Source organism: Eumetopias jubatus, unplaced genomic scaffold (assembly GCF_037043125.1).
Source record: "Eumetopias jubatus isolate StellerSeaLion01/CBP00866 unplaced genomic scaffold, mEumJub1_p1.0 scaffold_4, whole genome shotgun sequence".
Classification (NCBI taxonomy): domain Eukaryota; kingdom Metazoa; phylum Chordata; class Mammalia; order Carnivora; family Otariidae; genus Eumetopias; species Eumetopias jubatus.
The window spans coordinates 89,301,499-89,327,080 of NW_028274810.1; the positions used below are offsets into that span (position 1 = coordinate 89,301,499).

Consider the following 25,582-nt stretch of genomic DNA (forward strand, 5'->3'; position numbering starts at 1 on the left):
GCAACGGGGAGAACAAACCCAGTGTGTGACACCCATGAGGATGGGTGAGATTCAGGAGGCCAGGGGAGCACAGAGCTGGGGCTCCTAACCCAACCTAGTGAGAGGCCCACACCAGGAAGGCTTCCTGGGGGAAGTGAGTTTGAGAAGAGGTCTGGAGAATGAACAGGAATTAGATAGGAAAAGGGGGGTGGAAAAGGGATTCGAGGCAGCGATACAGCTTGGACAAGGCTCACAGTCAAAGTGATGCAAGGTGCGTTGGAGAAATTTATCAGAAAGGAAACAAATGAATTTTTCTGGCAATCTGAGCCAGAGAGAATCAGCAGGGTGAATCTGCTGCTATACACGTCAATTCAGTATTGGATAGTTGCTTTATATCCAGCCATGTGCAGGGTACAGAGAAATACAAGGGGTGCTCTTTGCACTCAAAATATTTTCTCCCTCCCTGGGGAGACAAGAACCATTGCATTTTAAAGACCGGAGAATGGGGGGCGCCTGGGTGGCTCCGTCAGTTAAGCCTCTGCCTTTGGCTCAGGTCATGATCCCAGGGTCCTGGGATGGAGTCCCGCATCGGGCTCCCTGCTCCACGGGAAGACTGCTTCTCCCTCTGACTCTCCCTCTCTCTCTCTCTGTCTCTCATGAATAAATAAATAAAATCTTAAAAAAAAAAAAAAACCAGAGAACGGAGTTATTATGGAACATCTCAGAGTGATCACAACCATTCACTGAATACCCCCAGCAACCAAGAGCAGCTCATCCTAAAGTCAACTACACTATCATACTGAGAGCTATTTCCTTAAATCAAAAGAATTTGCCTCCTTAATATGTGCTTCCACTGCCCCCCCTGGTTTTCTTGTTTGGAGGTAGTTACATAAAAGGGGGCTAGACTCTTCTTCATGCAACGGGTTGGGGTTAGGGTTAAGGGTTAGGATTAGGGGTTAGGGTTAGGGGTTGGGGTAAGGGCTAAGGGTTAGTGTTTTTCAAAGATGGTGCGGATGTCTCACCTTGCCCTGACTTGAGTCTGTCCTTTCCTGTCCTAAACAGGGCAATAATACCGGATATTGCCAATGTGCAGTACCAGAGCCCTTTAAGTTGAACCTGTGGTGAGCTGAAATCGTCTTAAACAGCTCCCAGGAGAGGATACCCTCCCACCGGTGTTTGAAGAAGAGGAAATCTTTCAAAGGGAGAGCAAATGGAACTGCAGGAGGTGGGTACAGTCTAGACAAAGGCAGTTCATTATGCCTTTTGGTTTGCTCAGTAACCTTGCTTTTTTTAAATATAAAGTAATATATTGCTTATAAGTACTTTAGAAAATGCAGCTGAGCAAAAGAAAATAAAAACCAGCTATAATTCTACTATCCTCCAGAGATAATTCCACTGATATTCATGTTATAATCATATCATTTAAGACTTTTTCTCTATGTGTGTATGTGGGTATTTTTTAAGATTTTATTTATTTATTTATTTATTTATTTATGAGAGAGACAGTGAGCGAGAGAGAGAACATGCGGGGTTGGGGGAGGAGCAGAGGGAGAGGGAGAAGCAGACTCCCCGCTGAGCAGGGAGTCCCATGATGGTCTCGATCCCAGGACCCTGGGATCATGGCCTGACACCTAAACGGACTGAGCCACCCAGGCGCCCGTATATGTATGTGTGTTTTAACCAGGCTTGTACCCTACATAGTATATGCCATACTTCCTCTCATTTGACAAAATCTAGGGAATCTTTGGCCACCAAACATTTTCTCCAGCACTATTCAATTGCAAGGTTGTGCTCATCTTGCATTGGGTGGCCAAACCATTATTCATTTAGCCAACCCTCTATTGTTAGACATAGAGGCTCTTCCTTTTTTTTTTTTTCTATTTACTATTAAAAATGAAGTCTGAATGTTCCCACATTCTTATCGTTTTCTGAAATTACAGGAAATGACTGGCACAAGCCATACCTTCATTCCCCCAAAGCACAGCTCAAATTTGGCTCTTTGGTCAAACAAACTTTACCAAAGACTCAAAGCTGATAGAAAGAAAACATTTACAACACAGAAAATAAAAACTTAAATGCAGATTGCAGGATATTACATCCTACTACATCCAAAAGCCATAGGCTTCTGGATGCCTTCTAGAGGCTGTTTAGGATCCAGTTCTCCTGCATGGTCCTCAGCCTCCTGCTGTGTGGCCGGGGCCAGACAAACCCTTCCCAGGGACACAGATCTCTGATTATGTCCACCTTAACCGGAGCCCAGGCCCCTTCAACCTCCCTGAGGCCCAGCAAGGAGAAAATCATTTCCTAAATACCCATCCCAATGAATTTCATGTTAATCCCTACGGATACAGCTCTAGATGGCAGACTAGCCACTTGGGTGAGCAGTGTGAATTATCATTGTCCCAAACCAAAAACCCATTCGTGAATTTTGCCCCCCATTGCTAGCACAGCAGAATCACTGAAGTTTGAGATCTGTTTTCTTTTCCGAGCCTTTTGGAGGTCCCGGGCCCCAGAGGCTCAAGTTCCAGCAGCCTGGGCTGCTGGCACCGGGCTTCTCAGTTCCAGCAGCCGCTCTAGAAGGAAAGCTACCCCCAAGGTTGTCATCCCACATGGGGAACCTGCTTTGCTATGAGGCAGAAGGAGGAGCAGCAAACATCCTATATATTCTGCCAGAACAAAGCCAGGGAGTCACAGCTTTTCCTTTGCTAACAAGGAACATTCTGGAACGTATTTTCTGCATCCCTGTCTGTTCCAGATGTGTCCTCAGGATAAATTCCTGACAATAAAATCACAGGGACAAAAGTCACAGGCATCTTGCAGGTTTTTGAAACACAATGTCAAATTTTTGCACCCCCCCCCCTTTTTTTTTGCCTCTGAGCTTCCTGATAAAGCACTGAAGAAGCCTTCGGTTGAATCAGCCACCAGACCAGATAAACAAGCTGGCCTGTCACTGTTACTGTTTTCAGCAACTGGGGAGGGAACTCCCTTGGATCCTGCCCAGGGCTTGGAATTCCCAAGCACACATAGACCAGACACCTTTGCACCTGGCTCCCCCTGCTCAGGCCCCACCCTCCCCTCCTTTCCCCGCCCCTGTGGCCTGGCGGAGCCGGTGCTGCGGAGGCGGCAAAGCTGCCCCGGCTCCGTCTGTGCTCAGCCCAGAGCCGAAGCCAGAAGAGGGCTCTGAGCCCGGCCCCATGAGGACGCTACTGACCATCCTGGCTGCGGGAACTCTGGCAGGTGAGTGCCCATTGCCCTGTGGTCACGCTCCCCGCCCCCCCGGCCCAGGAGGGTTGATCAGGGTTCCACAGGCATGCGCACAGGCATACACACACACATGGCCCCGGGACGGCCAGTTTCCGTTTCTCCTCCACCAGGGCTGCCCTGGGTGACAAGTTTCCCTGGAGAATTGGGGAATACTTCAGGGTATTGGGGAGGATGAAAGGGTCCCTCAGACCTGGCTTCGTCCGGAGACTCAGCTAACCTCAAGACTCGGGGATGCAGCCAGCTGTCTGAACTGGGGTACCAGATGCCCTCACCTCAGTGGGTGGAGAATTGGCTTGAGGGAGGCAGACATCCTTGGACCCCTCGAATAACTCTGATAGTTGTACCATCCCTTCCTCTGCTTCTGGCCGGCACTGGCCCAACAAGGGGAGGGGGGAGAAGGACAGTCGGACAAACCTTGAGTGCGGCCATTATTTCTCTCCACCACCTGAGGGGGGCCTCTTCTGACCCCTCACACTAGATCTAAAAGAGCATTAATTGGGGCGCCTGGGTGGCTCAGTCGGTTAAGTGTCTGCCTTCGTCTCAGGTCATGATCCCAGGGTCCTGGGATGGAGCCCCGCGTCGGGCACCCTGCTCGGCGGGAAGTCTGCTTCTCCCATTCCTTCTGCCGCTCCCCCTGCTTGTGTCGCTCTCACTCTCTCTCTCTCAAATACATAAATAAAATCTTTAAAAATAATTAAATAAATGAGCATTAACTCTAGGAAACAAACTGAGGGTTGCTGGTGGGTAAGTGGGTGGGGGATGGGGTAACTAGGTGATGGGCATTAAGGAGAGCGCTTGAAGTAATGAGCCCTGGGTGTTATATGCAACGACTGAATCACTAAATTCTGCCTCTGAAATTAATAATATAGTATATGTTAATTAAATCTAATTGAAATAAAAAATTTAAAAAAATGAAAGAGCGTTTTCTCCCAGAAGGGCCAGGTCTGCTGCATTAAAAGATCTTAAAACATCAGGGCCCTTTTGAAAACAGGTCTAAAGGGCATAGCTTCCAAATCCAATAAAGTGGATTTCTTGATTTATCATTATAGAGAACTTTCAGGCAGATATGTGAGATCCCAGATTGGTTCTCTGCTCCCGAGATGTTTCATAAAATTCAGGGAACTTTCTCAGGAAGTGAAAGCATAGTCCAGACTGAAGAGAGGGGAGGGATGGCCTCTGCAAGGGCCCTTCTAGCTCAAGTGCAGGATGAAGCCAATAAAGGGCCGAGGCTTCCCAGCCCCCTCTGCTGCTGTCCCCTGTGTCAGCAGGTGGGATCCACAGTGTTTCCAGCTGCCTCCTGGGCCCTTCCGGTCTGTTCAATTCTGGTATCAAGCTGGGCATTCCCAACGCACTGGGCCCTTGTTGAGTGAGGAGGACTTGCTGCATCCCCCAAAGACTCCATTCTGGTTGGAAGTCTTAGAGGCTCTTGACCCTCGCAGATGGGGACAAAGGGGAAACAACCTTAGGAGTTGTTAAGAGCCAAGAAGGTTTTCTGGGCCCCAGGTCTCCTCTGCCCCAGCATTCTTAGGCTGATTCTAGAATATTTTGGATTATTTTTGTTTGTTTCCCAACTTGTTGACATAAAATTGTTTTTTTCAAGCAAATATGAAAACTTCCTTTCATAGAGGCTACCAGTCGGTCAGTTTCTAGACAACACATGTGTCCCCAGGATTTCACAATGTAGACTTTCACCCAGGAAGTGCAGAAACGAAGTAGGCTGAGGAATACATGATAGCTTTAAGGAGGGGAAGGAATGATCAGGGCAGGAGAGGGAGAGATTTTTTTTTTTTTTAAGATTTTATTTATTAGAGAGAGAGAGCTCAAGCGCGGGGGGTGAGGGGCAGAGGGAGAAAGAGAATCCCAAGCGGATTCTGTACTGAGCACAGAGCCCGATGCAGGGCTTGATCCCAGGACCCTGAGATCATGAACTGAGCCAAAATCAAGAGTCAGATGCTTAACCGACAGAGCTACCCAGGCGTCCTAAGGGAGAGATCTTGTTAGCCCTCAGTGCCCCCTAAAAGAAGAGCCCAGCCAAGGTCCACCCACTTCATTTCTGGAAGCCAACTTCAGTTCCCTCCTGGAAAATGGTGCCAACCTCCTCCCAGCCTGGGCCCCTTACCTCCCGAGCATGTCTCAGCCCCAGCCACCAGGCTATCCCACCACAACAAGCCCACCAGGATACTGACCCCAACCAGCAACCTTCTCAATGCCGCCCCTAACCCACCACTTAGCGGTAGTTAAGCCCAGCCCCAGATAGACCCTGGCCTTCTCTCAAATCCCACCCGCCCTCTCTCCTGCCCTAAATTTATCAACCCACCAGAAGCTACCATTCGGTTCTGACCTCAGGTGTCCTCCCTCCCTCATCTTAAGACCCAGCCCTGGGCGCCTGGGTGGCTCAGTTGGTTAAGCGACTGCCTTCAGCTCGGGTCATGATCCTGGAGTCCCGGGATCGAGTCCCGCATCGGGCTCCCCGCTCCGTGGGGAGTCTGCTTCTCCCTCTGACCCTCTTCCCTCTCGTGCTCTCTATCTCTCATTCTCTCTCTCTCTCTCTCAAATAAATAAATAAAATCTTTAAAAAAAAAAAAAAAAAAGACCCAGCCCTGAATCCAGGACCACTCCCTCCAGATCAGACCCCAATTCTGCCCAGACTCAAATCCAAACAAGATGCGGGCCACACCTCAGGGCTCAGTAGCATAGCCATCACATTGTAGAGGCAGTAAGCCATGTCCTCCCCAACCCCCAAGTCCCCTAGGTCCTGTTCTGGGAGCTCCAGGAAGCCCGGAACACCAACATTTCTATAGCTGTTGGGACTGACCAACTCAGATTCAAAGAGGAACGTGGCCTTAGGTTTAACCAGTGGATGCACAGCAGGGTTGGGCTACCCAGATACTCTTCCCCATCCCCACAGGTGCCTCCTAAGCCCATGGACCCTGCTTGCAGAAATATTGTATGTGGACTTGGAGTGGGGAATAAATAACTGTCCACTTCCTTACACCATGGGCCTGTTGGTGGTCATGGCCATGTCCGGGGTGGAGCGAGGCACACACACGTCAAAGACATATGCACACAAGGCCCCAAGGCCTTGATGCAAATGGGTCCACACCTGCTTATTTCCAACCCCAGCAAACCAGGCCCTTCTGAGCATGCTCAGAACCAGCTGCCAGCTCTGGCCGCCATTTTCCTGCAACCCGTCTTCCTTTCCACAGACCAAGTCGGAGGGCTGAGAGAAGAGTTTTGTAACTAAAGGCTCCATTTGTAGTTCAAGATTGCTTCGGAGGGAGTGGCCCCTCCCCGGTCCTCTTCTTGGGGCTTTGGTCTTCGCTGCCCCCTCCCTGCCCTATGATATTCCCCCACGACGAGTCTGGCACCGCGTTGAGTACTGCAGGCTCTGTCCCGTACTAACCGAGACACTGAGCAGATAAACCTCTCTGAGCCTCTGCTTCTCTTATCCCTAAAACGGGGGTAATGATAGTAACTGCCTCCTCAGGTTGTCAGAAGGGTTTAGTGAAGAGACTTAGCCTAGTGCCTGGCACTTGAAACACATATCACAGGTGTCAGCAGCCGCTCTTGTCATTAGTCTTTGCCTTTAGGTAAGTCAAGTCATCCCCACCTTAGAGATGAAAACAGGTTTCCCAGGGTCGCCCTACCCGTAGGTGGCATCCGTCAGCCCCCACCCCCTGCCCCGGGCAAGTCTGTGCTCTGCCTTCCTCCCCGTGCCAGGCGGGCAGGGACTGGTTCAGCCAACAAAGAGGCGGGAGCTCACAAACATCCTCTCCAGCCCTGTCTGGAATTATTGACTCCGGGAAAGTTATTCTTTGATGTTTTAGTTGAGCAGCCAACGTGTAGTTGAGCATCTTTCCAATATCCCATGGGTGAGGACGCCCACTTCAGGTATGTCCAGAAGTGAAGGAGAGACAGTCACAAGTGTCGTCAGGGGCGTGGAATAAAGGCAGCACTAACACGCTGCCGTGGGGACGCAGGATGTATTTACATGAAAAGTCCAGAATAGGAAGATCCATAGAGCCCGAAAGCAGTTTAGTGGTTGCTTTCAGGCTGGGGGAAGGAAGGAAGGGAGAGGGGCTCTTAACAGACACAGGGTTCCTTTTTGGTGTGATGACAATGCTCTGGAATTAGAGAGTGGTAATGGTTTCACAACTTTGTGAATATACTCAGAAACCCCTGATTTGTATGCTTTAAAATGGTGAATTTTACAGGCTGCAAATTATAGCTCAATAACAAATTTAAAAAGAAGCGAAGGAGGACAGTGATAGTTGCAGTCTCTGGTGAGTGGGTGCTGGTACTGCCCTCTTCATCGGACGGCTCGTTGGTGGGCTGGGGGCAGGATCCTCGTGCCCATCTGCTCACCCTGCTCCCACTTCCCACAGCTCACATTGCTGAGGACACCTCGGATCTTCTTCAGCACGTAAAATTCCAGTCCAGCAACTTCGAAAACATCCTGACGTGGGACAGCGGGCCGGACAGCGCCTCAGACGTGGTCTACAGCGTCGAGTATAAAAGGTAGGCTTCCCCCTCCACATGACCTTTTCAGACTCTGCTCTGAAACCAGCCCTTCCAAGAAAACCCCCCCTCTATCATATGTTCCCACGTCCCACCCCACACCCCACCCCCCGTCTGATGTGACACAGCCTACACCACCCCCTGCCAGGCAGAGCTTTGTTCCTTTGTGGTTTCTTTGGCAAAGGGAGGATAAAATAATGGTTAAAAGTGCAGGCTCTGGAGTCAGACTGCCCAGGCTTACCTGCCATCTCTGGCCTTTATAACCTGGGGCAATGGGGTAATCTCGCCAAGCCTCAGTGTCCCCACCCATAAAGTAAGGACAGCAAGAGTACCTCCATCATAGGATTGTTAGGTCGATTAAACAAGATAGTCATGAATGCTTGTGCCTGGCAGATAATAAAATCATTTTATTATTATTGGGGAGACTAGGTCAACAAAGAGTCGTGCCCACCCCCTCAAGCCCGTGCCCCTGTTCCTGCCCGTCTCTCTTCCTACACAGAGGAAGAAGTTGGCATGGGCTCAGGGGTCTGCAAACCTGGGTTCCATTGCTGGTCCTGCCACTTCATCCCGTGGCAAGTCACTTTCCCTCTCTGAGCCTCAGTTCCCTCATCTGTAAAATGGGTATAACAGTGCCTGCCTCAAAGCCTTATGGTAACGATGGGCCCAGAATGTGAACTCAGACTGGCTGGGTTCAAATCCTGGCTCCCCAAATGCATGCTCCAAACACCTGCCCAAATTTTACCTCTTTAAGCCTCAGCTTCCTTATTCGAAAAGGAAGGAGAACCATGTCTGAACCTCACGGGATCATTGTGAGGACTAACAGATCAGCCACATAAGGGGCTTGGGACACAGAATGTGCTAAGTAAATATTAGATATCATTATCATTATTAATAAACCACAGGCCCGGTACCAGGCCCAACCATTCAAGGTGTGCTCTGGCCCCTCCCATGCCTACAGGTACGGAGAGAGAGAATGGCTGGCGAAGGAGGGCTGCCAGCGGATCACCCGGAAATCCTGCAACCTGACCACGGAGACGGGCAACCTCACGGAGCTCTATTACGCCCGTGTAACTGCCCTCAGTGCGGGAGGCCAGTCAGCCACCAAGATGACCGACCGGTTCAGCTCACTGCAACACAGTGAGTGGGCGCCCCTCACTGCAGGGGAGGGGCGGGGGGAGGCCCGGAAGGGCAGGGGGCAGTTCGAGATGAGGCTTTCAGGGAAGGTCGCCCCAACTAGAGAGCATCCCGTGCGCAGCTGGTCGTCTTTCTCCAGCTCCATCCCAGCCTCCCGAGGTCAGTTCACCTTCCTCTGGCCTCTCGACTCCAGCCAAGGGCTCCTAACTCAGTGCCCTACTCCAGCCCTGACTCTTTTCCAGTCCCCAGTCTTGGTCTGGGCTTCCACATCACCTCCTAAGGGGGCGTCCCTGCTCTCGGCCCTAACGACCTCATTTCATGATGTCACCATCTGCTACTCTCTGTCACGGTCAACCGTTCATTGTCTTTGTAGCTCCTATTACCATCCGCAGTGCGGGCATCTGCCGGCCTGTGTCCCACCTGCCTCCGAGCAGGGGCATGGAATCCTGCGTTCTCGGTCCCTCACGTAGGGTCTGGCATGGAGGAGATGCCCACTACGTAATTGTTGAGTGAATGAATATGAGTTGCCAGACTCCCCACACAAGCTGAGCAGGTGGTGACGTTCACTAATGGACTTCACAGCCACGTGGTTTTCCAAGAAAAGAAAAAATAAAATTAAATGAGTTATTTTTTTCTTGGCTTATTCAATTCATACATATTTTTATAGAAAATTTGGAAAATATAGAAATGCACAAAGAAAAATAAAAGAAGTCCAAAATAACCTGAACACTTAAACATAACCATGGTTACTAGCAACTGTCTCTACTCTTTTGTGACCTGGTTGGCTGGTTGCTTTTCTTATAATGCCCTCAGGAACATTTGCCCACATCATTAAGTACTTTTGCACAGCATGACATTTCATGGCTGCAAAATGATCTGTTCTATGGAGGTAGTCTTAATTTACTTCCCCAATTCCCTTTTTGAGGACTTTTAACTCAGTTTTTCAATTTTATAAACAAAACCAAAGTGAACATTCTTCTAGCTCCAGTGTTTTCAATCTCGGAGGTCAATGGACCCTTGAGGGGTTTTTATAAATTTGCTTCAGGGGGAGTAGGGCTCATGAATCCCCGAAATTGAGTGCAAAATTTTTGTATATGTACATTTTGGGGGAGAGAAGATCCATAGCATTCCTCAAATTCCTAAAAGGGTCCTTAAACCAGTAAAGGTTATTTGGTTATTCGGAAAGTCACATCTGGAGACAGACTGAAGTCTCAGACCTGGCCTTTGAGGCCAAATCAATAATTTGGGGCACTGCGAACATTACTTAGTTTATATAGCTGAACCCTCAGTCCCCAAAGCTGTCATTGCCAATAGACCAGGAAAAAGGGAGCTCTGGGTGGACTCAAGGTGGGGATTGTGGAGGCAGGGACAAGGGCACCGTTTATCTAGGAGGCCAGTGCCCCTCTCCCTGGGTTCTGCCCACTCTCCCTTGGGCACCCCTTTGCCGGCCTTAAACCCAAACACCAGTTGCTTGAAGCACTTTTCTCTTTTCACCTGTTTGTTTAGCTGCTGTTTTCAGAAGCATAGTTGGGGTTGGGGTGGGAGGAGAGGGGAGGCAGTCAGTCATATCCCCTGGTCTGGGGCAACCTCAGACACTGCTGGCTGATTCCGGTCTCTTCTTTTTGCTTTTCTCTCTCCCTTTTCCAGCTACCATCAAACCACCCGATGTGACCTGTATCCCCAAGGTGAGATCCATCCAGATGATCGTCCATCCCACCTCCACGCCTGTCCGTGCAGGGGATGGCCACCGGCTTACCCTGGAGGATGTCTTCCCTGACCTATTCTACCGCTTAGAGCTCCAGGTCAACCACACCTACCAAATGGTAAATATATGTGCCTCTCTGGTCCTTCCCTGCCTGGGAAACTCATTTCCCCATCGATTATATCTGCATTGCTTCAAGCAGAAAGGAGATGTTTTATGTAAATTAGCATTTTCCAAAACACAGCCCTCCCTCTTGTAGATCACACAGACAAGAGCCTGTTTGCCTAATACCTTATAATATCCTGGAGAGCAACCTCTACTAACATCTTCAGATGTCCACTTTGGAAAAGGCTGAAATCTATTTCTGCTGCTACAGTTCTTTTTGCTGGTTCTTCACCATTTGCAGGAACTGGATACAGGCACTGTCTTAAGGTCACCAACCATGAAAGGTAGAAGGCAAGGGCATAAATGGTCAAATGTTATACAAGGTATTTCTTTTGTATCCAGGAAATATGTGTTTTCTCCCCAGCATATGCCCCGGGTCCGTAATTACATTGAATGACTATTCCCACACCCAAGATGTTTATAATCCAGTGGATGGGGAAGGAGCTAAAACAAGAATTCAAATAGCTATAGATAGAGGAAAATAAGGGTATTGTGTGGGGTGGAGTAGGGGCAGGGAGGTGGGAGGGGAGATGGCAGCTCAAAGAGTTCTGGAAAAACTTCCAGATCAGAAAACGGTCTGGTGTCAATACCAACTTCGAAGGCATGTCAAGTAATACACACCTATTATATCATTTATGCCTTACCATAACCCTGTGAGGTGGGGGCTACCATCTCCGTCTTCTGAATGAGAAAACGGAGGCTCAGGGAGGTTAAGGCGCTAACTCAAGATTGTTCAGCAAATGATAGCATAGTCAAGATTCAGATCCAGCTCTGTTCACAGCCCACATTTTTCCCTCCCTGGCCTAGACTGCCCCACCATGATCAGAGAGAAAAGCAGGAAAACTTAAAACCTTCCTGGAAAGCACAAAATTGCCCAGTTTGGCTGGAGCATGGAGGAGACATGCAGACCAGTTTCTCATGCAGAGCAGTTTCTCAAAACATGGCCCCAAACCAATGGCATCAAAATCTCCTGCAGTATTTATTTAAAATGCAGGTGCCTGGGCCTTCTTCTGATCTACTCAATGCAATTCTGCAGTGGCACCTCTAGGGTCTGAGTGTTTAGTCAGCCACTGGAGTGCCTCTTACCCACCCTGTCGTTTGAGACCCGCTGATGTAGGGGAGGCAAGGGAGGGAAGCCTGGGCAGACAGGCTGGGAGGTAGAGGTCTGGGGTGGTGGACAGAGGAAGGTCTATTTATCTCTGTAGTCAGGGGAGCAATTAGAAATTACTGAGCAGGGCAAGTCCTTTTCACACTATTAGTAAATATTTGGGCTTTAGTGAATATCTTATTTACAAGTTATATCAGTTTGTGGTCAGAGAACACACTCTGCACGATTGCAGTTCTTCTACATTTATGGCGCAGCATATGGCCGGTCTTGGTGAGTGTTCCACGTGCACTGAAAAGAATGTGTGTCTTACAGTTGTTTGGCAGAGCGCTCTATAAATATCCATTCGATAAAGGTGGCTAATCATGTGACTCAGATCTTCAATGTCTTTCCTGATTTGGGGAAGAATTGTCATTCTTTTCATTGCTGAGAGTATTAAAATCTCCAACTAGGACTGTGGATTTGTCTCTTTTCCCCTCTAATTCTGTGCAGATTTGCTTCTGTTCTCAAACACATACACATTTCTGACTGTTACAGCCTCCTGATAAATTGACCCTTTCATCGTTATGAAATGATTTTTTTTCCTCTAGTATTATTCTTTGTATTGAAGTCTACTTCACCTGTTATTCATAGAGCCACTCCAGCCTTCTCACACTTACAGTCTGCCTGGTATGTCTTTTTTTTTTTTTTAAGACTATATTTATTTATTTATTTATTTATTTGAGAGAGAGTGCACGCACATGAGCGGGAGAGAGAGCACAAGCGGGGGTGCGGGGCAGAGGGAGAGGGAGAAGCAGACTCCCCGCTGAGCAGGGCACCGACGGACATGGGGCTCGATCCCAGGACCCTGGGATCATGACCTGAGCCGAAGGCAGACGTTTAACCAACTGAGCCACCCAGGCGTCCCTTCCTGGCATATCTTCTTACCTCCATTTATTGTCGCTCTAATTGTGTCTTATATTTAAAGTGCATCTCTTGAAGACAGCATTCTGACATCTCTGCCCTTTTTCTGAGATATAATTCACATACCATAAAAATCCTCCCTTTTAAAGTGTGGAGCTCCACGGTTTTTAGTACGTGCAAAAAGTTGTGTGGCCATCACCACTATTCTCCTTATGCTATTAATCTGTTTTCAAGTTCTCTGACTCTTCCCTCAACTCCAATCTGCTACTAAGACCATTCAAGTAGGATTTTTATTTCAGATATTATATTTTTCAGTTCTAAAGTTTCCAGTTTTCATGGTTTCTACACCCTAGTGAGATCTCCTAGTCATTCATTATGAGCACATTTTCTTTTGCTTCCTTGAGCATATTTATACTAGCTGCTTGAAAATCGTTGTCTGGGGGTGCCTGAGTGGCTCAGTCAGTTAAGCAGTTAAGCCTCTGCCTTTAGTCAGGTCATGATCTCAGGGTCCCGGGATCAAGCCCCTCATCGGGCTCCCTGCTGAGCTCCCTGCTTCTCCCTCCCCCTCTGCCACTTCCTCTGCCACTCCCCCTGCTTGTGCTCTCTCAATCTCACTCTCTCTCAAATAAATAAATAAATAAAACCTTAAAAAGAGGGAGAGCGAGAGAAATCATTGTCTGCTAATTCCAGTACTTTGGTCATCTTAGAGTAGGCCGCCATTGATTGTCTTCTCTCCTGAATCTGGATCACGCTTTCTCTTACTTTGCACGTCTAACAATTTTGGAATGTATCCTAGATGTTGCGAATGGTATAGTGGAGGGAATCTGGATTCTGTTCTATTCCTCCAAAGAGTTTTATTTTGTTTTGTTTTGTTTCAGCAGACAGGTAATTTGGCTGAACTTCAAACTCTAAAATCTTAGTCCCATTCTTTCACCTTTACCTGGGCTGCTTGGAGTTTGCCCTACTCACTTTAGGGGCCAGGCAGGGATTTGTGCCAAGTTTATACTCAGAACTCGGGCCTCCCTCTCTGTGGCTCTCTCCTATCTGCCGTCTCTCCCCCTCACTTTCTAGCTGTTAGGATTGCCCGGAACTCTGTCTTCTTATTATTCAAACCAGTAAGATGACAAGGTTTCTATTTAGGTTTAAACCATCCCACAAGGTGAAAGCCTGCTTTTAAGCTAACAACATTTTAAAAGATGAGAAATTCACCCAGTGACTTTCCCTGCTTCCTTTCTCCAGTATCTGCCTGTTTTTGCTTGCTCTCCAATGCCAACAGGTGGTTTGGCCAGAATTTACAGTTGTTGCTTCAGGGAGGGTTGGTCCAAAGAAGCTATAAATTACTGGAAGCAAAAAGAAGAGAGACCAAATGTGAAAATGAAAGAGAGATCAGGGTAGAACGTTAGGGCCTACTGCAATGGTAGGGGCTGGAAATCACTGGGCCTGAAACAGGCCGGAGGCAGTAAAACATCTGGGGAAAGAGGAATCTTGGGACATGGCAACTCTGCTAGACTTGTGTCACACGATCTTTAATGTGTGCACCTTCAACCATATGAGTTACACAAAACAATAAGTTGCAAAATCTGTTTATGTACTTCTTCACCCACTTACACCCCCCCCCTCGAAAAATAAAAATAACCCTAAACTCTGGCTTCCATGTACCTGGAAAGGGAAGACGTAGCTGAAATGCAAAGAACTAAAGAAGAAAATTCTTAGTTTTTGAACACCCAAGAACACAGCTTCTGGCCCTTTAAAGGAAGGTTTATGGGTCATTAAGGCCAATTAGAAACAAGGGATATGAGAGGGGCTTTGTCAAAAATGGCTTCAAGCTCTGGGTCTTGAATCCTAGAACAAGAAAGACACTATGAGGGGTGCCTGGGTGGCTTAGTTGTTAAGCGTCTGCCTTTGGCTCAGGTCATGATCCCAGGGTCCTGGGATCAGGCCCCGCACTGGGCTCCCCGCTCAGCGGGAAGCCTGCTTGTCCCTCTCCCACTCCCCCTGCTTGTGTTCCCTCTCTCGCTGTGTCTCTGTCAAATAAATAAATAAAATCTTAAAAAAAAGAAAGAAAGAAAGACACTATGAACAGAGCTAGGGAATCACAGACATGTGCAGGTTTGGGGCTTGGGAGGGGGCGGGACCCAGACTTGTAGAAGAGATCAGCACGTTTGGACATGCTGAGTCAGACATGCCCACGAGGTGCCGTCCAACAGCGAGCTGGAAGTGCACATCCAACTTGACAGCTCTTGCTAAGTTTGGGAGTTTTCTACACATTGGTGATCTCAGGAGCCGTGGGTCCAGATAAGATCACTCAGTGAGAGAGTAAGTGGAGAGAGAAAAAACTGGATGAAGAGCAAATGTTGCAGAACAACAGAATTGAGACCCTGAGACCAGTGAGAAGTAGGATGAGAACCAGAATGATGGAACAAGGCAGCCAAGGGAGGAGTTCAAGGTCAGGAGGTTAGAGACACACCAGAAGCAAGAGTTTAAAAAGGAGCTCCAGCAGAAGGATCAGCAACTGCAAAGGAACAAGTTCTTGCTGTGGTAGGAAGAGCAGGTGTTCGGCATTGGTGGAGCCCAAAGCGCCAGGTGGTCTGTAGAGAGAGGTAAGTGGACAGGGAGGCAGGGACCGGGGTTTTATCCCGTGCTATGGGCCGAGCCATCAAAAGATTTAAATAGGGGAGCATTGGAATTATACTAATCTTTTAGAAATATCACTTGGGCACCAGGATGAATATGGAGGTGGACAGGGACAAAACCAGAGACAAGTGACCAATAAGGAAGCCACTTCAAGAGTCCATGCTCAAGGTGTTGAGGCCTAGTTAAGGCAGAAGTGATGAGGAAGGCCAGAGAGGGATGGATAGTCAAGGGTTTTTGATGTTGGATAAAGAAGGAGGAGGAGAAAAACCAGAAGGAGGAATAATGATGCTGGTGGTGGTGATGATGGTGGTGCTGGTGGTGCCGGGGGGAAGGTGTTGGAGGTGGGAGTGATGGCGGTGATGGTGGGGAAGGTGCTAGTGTGGTAGTGATGGTGATGGTGCTGGAGGTGATGGTGGTGAGGGCGCAGAGGGTAGGGGAACAGGAACAGAGCATTATGGACTGACCCACCAATTTTTTGATTTGGGTAGCTGGGGGTACCATTGTACTGAGTGTTGCCACCGAGGCAGAGGTGTGCACAGGCTTGCTTGGGCTCCATGTGGCGATTGGTGCCTAAGAGGAGTCACTCTGGGTTCTCTGTCAAATTCAGCACCTTGGAGGGAAGCAGAGAGACTACGAGTTCATTGGCCTGACCCCTGACACAGAGTTCCTTGGGACCATCATGATTTTTGTTCCAACCTGGTCCAAAGAGAGCGCCCCCTACGTGTGCCGAGTGAAGACGCTGCCAGGTAAGTTCAGCGGAAACCAGAGGGAGGCGGGACTCCTGAATTCAAATTTTGGCTCTGTGCTCTCTTCCCTGTAACCGAGGTGAGGTTTGGTGTTGCTCACACAACTGCAGGATTCTTAGTGTGTTACCAAAGTCGCCTTAGTTAATCCATCATTGAGTTAGCTGATGGGTTATCATTAAACACGTTTAATCCCCCCACTCCAGCCTGCTGGGTTTCCTCTCCCTGGCCAGCTTCCTGCATACCCTAGCAAAGCAAATTCGCTTTATTAACCCAGGGGAGATATCCTGGGAAATAATCTGCAGAAGGGAAAGCAGAGAAGATAAAAATTTCCCTCAGTATCTTCCAAAGTCAAAGAATAGTAGCAGTGATGAGAACTAGCATTTCTTTTTGGTGGTTTTTTTTTTTTTAAGATTTTATTTATTTATTTGAGAGAGAGACAGAGAGAGCACAGAGGGAGAGGGAGAAGCAGACTTGCCACCTAACAGAGAGCCCGATGTGGGGCTCGATCCCAGGAACCTGAGATCATGACCCGAGCCTAAGGCAGGCGCTTAACTGACGGAGCCCCCCAGGTGCCCTGAGAACTAGCATTTCTGCAGTCCTAACCAGCGACCAGGCACCACTAAGCACAATCCTCATGAGCCATCTACAAGACAGGTGCGATTATCGCTTTGTTTTACTGAGGGAACCGAGATTCAGGGTGGTTAAGTAACTTGCACAAGGGCACGCAGGTGGCGAAGGATAGAACTAGGCTGAATTCAGGAGCCCATGTTCTCAACGCGGCGCTATTATAGAAATCGTTTTGAGTCAGCGGCCCAGGGAGATGGTGCCTCATGCTCCCTTTCTCTAGCACACTGAAACTCGACTCTCATGTTAAGCATCATATTTTTATTAGTGTTCATGTTCACAGAGATAGAAATGTTGTAATGCTCAGAGCTGCAAGTTTAGAAGATGAAAGTGATAGTAGTGGGTCGGAAGAAAGAGTCTCCTCCTTAGTCATCAGCTTCAGGGTAATGATGTCAGTGGGTGATTTCTGTTTTGATGAACAGAGGCGAGGTGGCCCCTAGAGGCTGGGCCTGAGGGTAAACTGCACCTTGGTAGAATCATCATCGCATAGGTTCTGGTCCTCGGTGTTGTTCAGAAACTCAACTCACCAGTCGCCCCAAGAACCCACAAGAGACTGATTTCTCCAGCCGAGTCCCAGTGCATTCATTTTCAGGGGAAGAGGTGCCTGGTAGAGCAGCATGCCCTTCCTGGGGACAGCGCCCCTAGGGAGACCAGAATAGAACCTGGCGAGAGCAGAACTGGAAAAGGAATCTGCCTTAATGGCACCACACTGGGAGCGTGTATATGATTTGTGACCCTCTCCCCTGGACGGGCTAGACAGATCTCGCCCATTGCCGGCCCCCCTGCCCCCCACCCCCGCTTTCTGACAACATGCAGACCACTCTAGCCTTATCCTTTTGTTGGCTTGTCCTTACGTGATCTAGCTCACGATGTGATACCTTTCTTTTCCCCGAAGACTGTAGCTGCTTTTACATAATCACACTTCTTATTGGCTAGTTCTTGCTGACATATAGAAGGCACCTCATCCTTAAAAATAAAGTATATGAATAACAATTCCTACCGTTTATTAAGTACTCCATTGCCACGCACTGTGTTAAATGCTCTACGTATATTATCCCACTGAATTTTTATAACAACCTTGCAGGTTGGATAGTTTCATCCACATCTGACAGAGGAAGAACTCTGAACTCTGGCTCAGAGAGGCTAAAGAGCTCGCCAGTAACCACATAGCTGGTCCGTGAACCTAGTTCGTTCATCTGATCTTGAAGCCAGCACCTTGCAATTTTGTTTACAGCTAGGCCTCTCTATTGCACATTTATTCCTCTTATTTCCATTTCAGAGTGATAGATCCTGCCCTTGACCCCATATCCTGTGGTCTCTTCTTATCCCTGGAGTCCAGAATTCCCACTTTACCTCTCGGGATGTCTGGGAGGGTCACAGAGCAACATCCCAGTATCTTGATATTGGAAAGGACTCTCACCCCATTTCCAATTTTTACAGATAAGGAAGCAAAGGCATCTTTGCGCAGTGCCTGTGAGGAGAGCTTTGTAGGTGTCCATGACAAGCCTGTTTCCCACTGAGTAGCTGTGTGACCTTGGTCAAGGCACTTAGCCTCTCTGACACCCAGCTTCATTATTCCTGAGAAGGAAGCATCTCTGGCCCTCTCTGTTTGGTGCAATATCAGAGGTAAATCACGCCACACAGGGCAAACAGTAGGAGCTTAATAACTGCTGGCCACTGTTCTCAGTACGGAGTAGCCCAGAGACAGTCGTGCAGCAGAGAGAAGGCTTCTCAGCGTGCTGGCGGCCGAGCCAGACCCCTAACAGCCCACATTCCGGGGTGCTTTCCATTACTTCCTCCTGCCTTCCCATGCGTGAAATGGCACATGGGAATGTTCCAAGTCCCCATCCTACCCTGCCAGAGGAGCGGTGGTGTTCCCCCACCAGTAGGCCTTCTGGTCCTGTCTTCTCCCTGAAGCAGCAACGGGACTATCACGTGATGGGGGACAGGGCATCACTGAAGTGGGAAGCTGACCCAGGGAGGCCCAAGACTCACGGACCGGAAGTGGAGGCTCTAGAGATTCCTGGGGTTCACAGCGATTGCCAAGGTCCCTGGCAGCCGGTGATCAGCACCCCACGCTGAAGGCACCTGGGGGAACGGAAGGAGGGTGGCCTGGAGAGTCAAAACCCCTGGAGAACACAAATCGCCCGTTTTAGCAAAAAATTCCAACTACGGCTTCCTTAACCTGCCCCCCTGCCCCCAGTCCCTCTGGGGCTGGTGACAGGAAGTATGTCATGCCAAGAACTGGCTGCGCCCATCCCGAGGGTGCGGGACCACAGGGAGAGGGCTCCACACTAAAGCCTTTAGTCGTCCTTCTGCTTCCCCTTTAGCAAGGGTGGTGCCGCACAGGCTCCATCCCAAGCAAGGTCTTCCTAACACCCAGCTTGTTACCTTTGTAGGGGGGCAGGCCCCTCCCATTGCCACCTCCCTCCCTCTGCCTCCAGCCAGAGCCCCCTGCCAGGGAGGGCAAGAGAGGCCTGTTTAGAAGGCTCTGCTCTGGCCTTGCTCTGGCCACGGCCTTCCCCACAAGATGAAGAAGAGTCTGTAGGTCCAAATGTACAGGTCCCCCTAGAGCCTGTGACCTCCCTTCTAGCCCACACTCTGTGTACCTGGGACCCTGAAATGCCCTGTACAAATGCCCTGAGCCTGTGTCCAGTCTAACGGATCTGTCCCTTGCATCCTTTCTCCAGAGAGGAGATCCTCTGTTGATGTGCAGAGCCTCAGCCCAAAGGGTGGCCAGTAGGAGGCTATGTGTTGAGGGGCATGGATGAGCTTGGCCATGTGGGCTGGGGAGTCCACATCCATGTGCACGGTGGGCAGAGAGGGATGGAGCTGCGGTGGGCCAGGGCACCGTGGCAGGCTCTCCCTGCCCCTCCACATGTCAGCATGGGACCCCAAGGAGTCCCAAGAATTCAAAACTCAAACCTGGCCTTCCAGGTTGTGATGAAAAGTACATTTGTCAGGGCAGGAACATACAACGTATGTTACTGAGTGTAGGAATATGATTTGTAAATTCTGGAAATTTAGCCATCTAGTATGCGGCCCTCTACTTGTGCTCCTGACCCAGCCCCTCACATGCTGGGGGCAGGAGAGGCCTTCCCAAGCCCGGCCCGAGAGGGCAAGGAGGAAAAGCACCCAGCCCACAGCATCCACATGGGATCGGGCCCAGACCAGATCCCAGCCTCAGAGATCCCTGCTCTGGCCCCTGTGCTCCCCTAGATCGGACGTGGACATACTCCTTCTCAGGTGCCTTCCTGTTCTCCATGGGCTTCCTCGTCGCCGGGCTCTGCTACCTCAGCTACAGATACGTCACCAAGCCGCCGCCGCCTCCCAACTCCCTGGTGAGCAGTTGCACGTGGGGCAGGAGAGAGAGGTCCAGGGGTGATGGGGGAAGAACCCCAAAGCAGCAGGGGATATGGGCCCAGGGATCCCTGGCTCTCCCTGAAGGGCAGGGATAAGCACACAGTGCAGAAAATTAGGCCTCGTTTCTCCTCTCCAACCTGAAGTCTACAAAGACAGGGCCCAGCAAGGTGTATCGGAGAAGGGTAGGTGACTGGGAATAGTGGGCTTGGAATAGAAACCCACGCAACTTGAAAGCATCCATGTCCAGGCAGGTAACATAGGACCTGAGAGCACAGGCCTTTGCGAGGGGCCGAGGAGGGGTGGGCACTGTGGGGAGCCCTGGGGCTCACACCCTGTCAGTATGGGCAGCCAAGTACTGCCGCCTGGGAACGCGGGCCAGTGTTGCCAGGTCCTCTAAGCCCCATATAAACCTCCCAAGTCCCACTGGCAGCCCTAATATGGTGGCCAGCCCTGGCTCTGTGCTAAAGTAGCAGGGTCTGCTGCTGCAGGGGCCTGATCTGACCAGTCTGGGGCTCTAGGAGCTGGCTCTTGTTTACTATGTGAGAGACAGGGGAGTCTGAGGGCATTTCGCTCAACGTCAAAGCCCGCATGAACCATTTCCTATAAAACTCTCCCAGCTTCCCCTTATCCCCTATCCTTTCACACCTGGCTCCCTCCGTCAGGCTCTTAAGGATCCGTGAGTGAGGAGCAGTGTGGGCCACCACCTCGAGAATGTACCCCAAGGCAACCTCCAATCTGAGTTATCTACTTCCTGGATTATCTACCTTCTAGAGAAGCCACAGGCTAAATCTCTCTCCTGGGGATAACCCAGACTTTAGAAGTGGCTCTCACCTAAAGGGCTGGGAGCCCTGTCCCTTCAGGGAGGCCCAGCGCTTAGAGGAATCTCTGGGAAAGCCAAGGGGATGTGCGGCATGTGCATTTTGAAAAGTCCCCTAAGTGGTCTACCCCATCCCGTGCACCTCCCCATGGAGGACCCCAACCATCCACGGCCCCCTCAGGGAGCTTAGAACATGCTCTCACGGGTGGACTGTTGCTGTCCCTGCACAGAATGTCCAGCGAGTACTGACCTTCCAGCCTCTGAGGTTCATCCAGGAGCACGTGCTGATCCCTGTCTTTGACCTGAGCAGCCCCAGCAGTCTGGCCCAGCCCGTCCAGTACTCCCAAGTCAAGGTCTCCGGGCCCAGGGAGCCCCCGGAAGCCCCACCACTGCACAGCCTATCTGAGATCGCCTATCTCGGGCAGCCAGACATCTCCATCCTCCGGCCCTCTGGAGTGCCACCTCACCAGACACTCTCTCCACTGTCCTACGCACCCCAGGCTGCCCCCGAAGTCAGGCCCCCCTCCTATCCACCTCAAGTAACCCCCGAAGCTAAACCTCCATTCTACACTGCACGGGCCATGTCTGAGGTCCAGCCTTCCTCCTATGCCCCTCAGACCACTCCAGACTGCTGGCCTTCCTATGGGACCTGTGGGGAAGGCTCTGGCAAAGACTCCCCACTTGTGACACTCTCCAGTCCCAAACACCTCAGGACTAAAGGTCAGCTCCAGAAAAAGGCACCAGCTGGAACCTGTATCCCAGATGGCCTTTCTCTGCAAGGGGTGACATCCTTGGATATGGAGGACCCCCAAGAAGCAAATTTCTTCCAGCAGCATCTGGGAGTTCACACAGACAGAGTACCTGACCCCAGTGTGCTACACAGAGGGGAAGCAGGGACACCATCGTACCTAAAGGGTCAACTCCCCCTCCTCTCTTCTGTCCAGATCAAGGGCCACCCGGTACCCCTCCCTTTGCACACTCCTTCCCTCTCATGTTCCCCCACAGGCCAAGAACCAAATCCCTGGGGCCTGTTGGAGTCCCTCGTGTGTCCCAGGGATGAGGGTTCCATGTCTGAGATGGAGGCCCTGAGCCCAGCCTCTCAGGCCTCAGACCTGGAGCAGCCCACAGAACTTGACTCTCTGTTCAGAGGCCTGGCCCTGATGGTGCAGTGGGAGGCCTGAGCAGAGAACAGGGCAAGCCTGGGGCTTCCTCCTCATCCCCACCCAAGCTCCCATCATTGGCCATCGCTCCCGCACCCAACCTTGCTGCATGCTCTGCAGCCCCGCCTCAGGGAAGTTCCCTTGAAAGAACCAAAGGAAAGAGGGACTGGGGCGGGGGGGGGGGGGGGGGGGGGCTGCCACGGCTGAGCTATGGTTGGAGCAAAACAGCATGATGAGGACTCCAGCCAGAGGAGTTCCAGGTATGCATCATGTGCAAATGAGCTCTGCGGGGCGGGAGGGGACAGCCAAAGTCCCCTCCCTTTAAAGCCGGGCATTAATGCAGGGAGACTTCACAGAGATCCAGCTCCCCCAGCTCCTGAGATGCTGGACACAAAGTTCTCCACCCCACTCCTGGCCAGTTTCATGATCTAGTTCGACAGAGAGTGAGGTCTCTACCTCCTCTGTGGTTCCCGTATCCTGAAAAATGGAGCCTGGAAAGGATGCCTCACAGCAGCCTGGGCCAAACCAGAACAACCGGCACTTCTGCCAAGGTCAGAGGTAGCACGAAGGCAAGACTCCAGAGAGGGGTGCGGCCTGGGGCTCAGGTCCACCCAAGCCACTGTCGGAAATCACACCATCTCAACGTCTCTCCTCTGCTAGAGGCTTGACCGCAGGTAAAACGCAGGTCCTCCCATGAGGGAGAACACACAGGCCTTTTCTGCCCGCAGAAGCTGCAGACCCTCTCCTGAGAGCGGGGTTCCTAAGGAATGGGGATCCATGTGGCCCACAAGAAAGAGCACGCACTTCACAACTTTGAAAACTCAGCCTTGGGCTCAGCTCATCTGGGTTCAAATTTCTGCCTTACTGCTTACCAGCTGTATGACTTCAAGCAAATGAATCACTGCTCGAAACCTCAGTTTCTTCATCTGTAAAATGGGGATCGTAACACGGACTCCACAGGGTTGTGGTGAGGATGACATTAATAATGTCCATAAAGTACTTAATAGTGCCTGGCATATGGGCAGTGCCCAATCAATGGTAGCTACGTCCTGTTGTGATTTTTTTGTAATCGGGCTGCACAGTGAGTGACCCACTCCCCCAGTTCAGGGTGGCTTCACGCGGGGCATTTTCTCATGGGCTCGAATTATCCTGATTTTCTCAGAACTGCTCTGGGCCAGGCCAGAGGGGCTGGACTACCTGGGGGAGGTGGAGGGATGGCAGGGCCTTCTGGAAACAGGGTCCAAAGACAATTGGAGCCTTGTCCCTGAGGTTGCAGAGGGAAGTTGTTTGGGAGTGCAGTTGCATTCCCAGAAGATCCCCTCCCCCACACCTCAGCAGAACCAGTGCGGTGCTTGGTGCTCGCTTGCCCTTCTGCCCCTGGGGCCGCTCCTCCGTAAGGAAATGGCTCCTTGCTCGTGCTTGTAGCTTGCTGGCCCATCCTTTGTATCGTTCGCCTCTCAGGTGACCCTAGGATGAGATAACCAAGGTCCAGAGAGGAGAAGGCACCCAGCTTGGGGCCCCCCACTGAAGCTGGGACACAGCTGGAGCTCAAACCCAGCATCTCTGTCCTCATCACGAGGAGGAGATTCCCACACTGGTGTGGATTCCCAGAGATGAGACAGAGGGGGCTTAAGGAAGGGGGCCCCCTATGGGGTCCTTAAGGTGCCAGGTCCTGTTATCACCCTGCTGTCCCCAAAGCCTGTTCTGAACATTTCTGAGAAACAGGATCAAAGTCTTGCCTCAGCATGACCTTCCCGAGGATACAATGTCCTCCGTTCTCTGCACCCAGATGTGTCTCCCTCCCCTTCCTCACTGCCCCCCCCACCCCAACACAGCACCAGCTGGTGGTGTTCTTATCTGTCATTAATATTTAACATGTCTTCAGGGTCACTGGTCTAGACCCAATCTCTCCATAACAGAGGGATGGCCCACTCTCAGCAGCCGCAAAGGTGGCCTCCATGATTACTCCCCTCCCCCCACACTGAAAACAAGTCTGCTTCCTGTCACTTGGGGTGAACTTGGCCAAAGGTTGACTATCTTCACCTTGTTCAATAATGAGAAACAACTTAACAGCCGGACTGTTCTCACCAGGTAAGTGGGACAGGGAGTCACAGACATATGTTTTTTTTAAGGCCATAAAAGGGCTGTGAAGCTCCCTAAGCTCCTCGGGGTGACAGACAGATGTCCCAGCTACTCCATGACCCTCCGAGGGTGGAGTCTGAGTGCCTGAGGAGAGAGAGGAATGGCTCTGAGCCCTGTGAGCCTCCACAGGTGGCCCGGGCCCCACTGAGGGGCAGGCTCCGGGTCTCCAGCCTCCCAAGCAGGCAGCCCAGGCCTGCAGATAGGGCTGGAAGCAGCTAGAAGGCAAAGGGTCTGAGGCCCCCTGGAGCTGGGCTGAGGCATTGGCATCCCTGAGTGTCCTAGGCCCTGACCCCGTTACCAGGAATCTGCATAGCCTGCCCCACCTTGCACAGCCCAGGGAGTCTTCACAGCAGAGCCCAGCCCTGGAGTAAACAAACAGGTGTGTGTGTGGGGGGGGGGAGGGGGGCGCCTGGGTGGCTCAGTTGTTAAGCGTCTGCCTTCGGCTCAGGTCATGATCCCGGGGTCCTGGGATCGAGCCCCGCATCGGGCTCCCTGCTCTGCGGGAGGCCTGCCTCTCCCTCTGCCACTCCCCCTGCTTGTGTTCCCTCTCTCGCTGTGTCTCTCTCTGTCAAATAAATAAATAAAATCTTAAAAAAAAAAAACAGGTGGGGCAGGGAGCCTTACGAGGAGCAATAAGGAGGAACTCAGCCATGTCGCTTGGCGGTTTACTTACTTGACCACTCAACCTCCTGGTAAACTGCCATGATATTTTGTATTATTGATATTTTGCAAGGGAGGAAAATGTGGCTCAGAGAGGTTACTTGCCCAAGTTGGTTTCCTAAACTTGCATCATCGTGAGAATCCCCTGGGAACGTATTAAAAATGCAGCTTCCCCAGGGGCATCTGGGTGGCTCAGATGGTTAAGCATCTGCCTTCAGCTCAGGTCATGATCCCAGGGTCCTGGGGTCGAGCCCCATGTCCGGCTCCTGGCTCAGCGGGGAGCCTGCTTCTCCCTCTGCCTCTCCCCCTGCTCATGCTCTCTCTCTCTCTCTCTCTGTATCTCTATTTCTCGAATGAATAAATAAAATATTTTAATAAAAAAAATAAAAAATAAAAATGCAGCTTCCCCAGCTCTACCAAGGCCTGCTAAATCCACGGCTCCTGGGGAATCTGTGTATCTAATAAACACCTTTGGGGTTGCCTCTCAGGCAGGGGAGGGAAAAAGGTCCTCATACCAACAGTTTCCCTGCACATGGCTTCAAATCACCCTCCCAGGAGTCACCCTTATTCCAGCCCCTGGGTTGGGGTGTGGGGCAGGGATACTCAGGTGGTATTTCCACCTGCGAAGTCCGCGGACCTCTGGCCTCCCACCTCTCCAGTCCCAGG

General features: G+C 50.8%; 1 protein-coding gene across 1 annotated transcript; it reads left to right on the forward strand.

The window, feature by feature from the left end:
- The first annotated feature begins 3,173 nt into the window (after nucleotides 1-3,173).
- On the forward strand, nucleotides 3,174-22,135 carry IL22RA1 (interleukin 22 receptor subunit alpha 1). The gene is made up of 7 exons (XM_028114050.2): nucleotides 3,174-3,216; nucleotides 7,629-7,761; nucleotides 8,720-8,898; nucleotides 10,543-10,718; nucleotides 16,012-16,150; nucleotides 19,994-20,115; nucleotides 21,185-22,135. Exons 1-7 carry the CDS (start codon nucleotides 3,174-3,176, stop codon nucleotides 22,133-22,135), a joined length of 1,743 nt encoding a protein of 580 aa, XP_027969851.1.
- The last annotated feature ends 3,447 nt before the right edge of the window (nucleotides 22,136-25,582 follow it).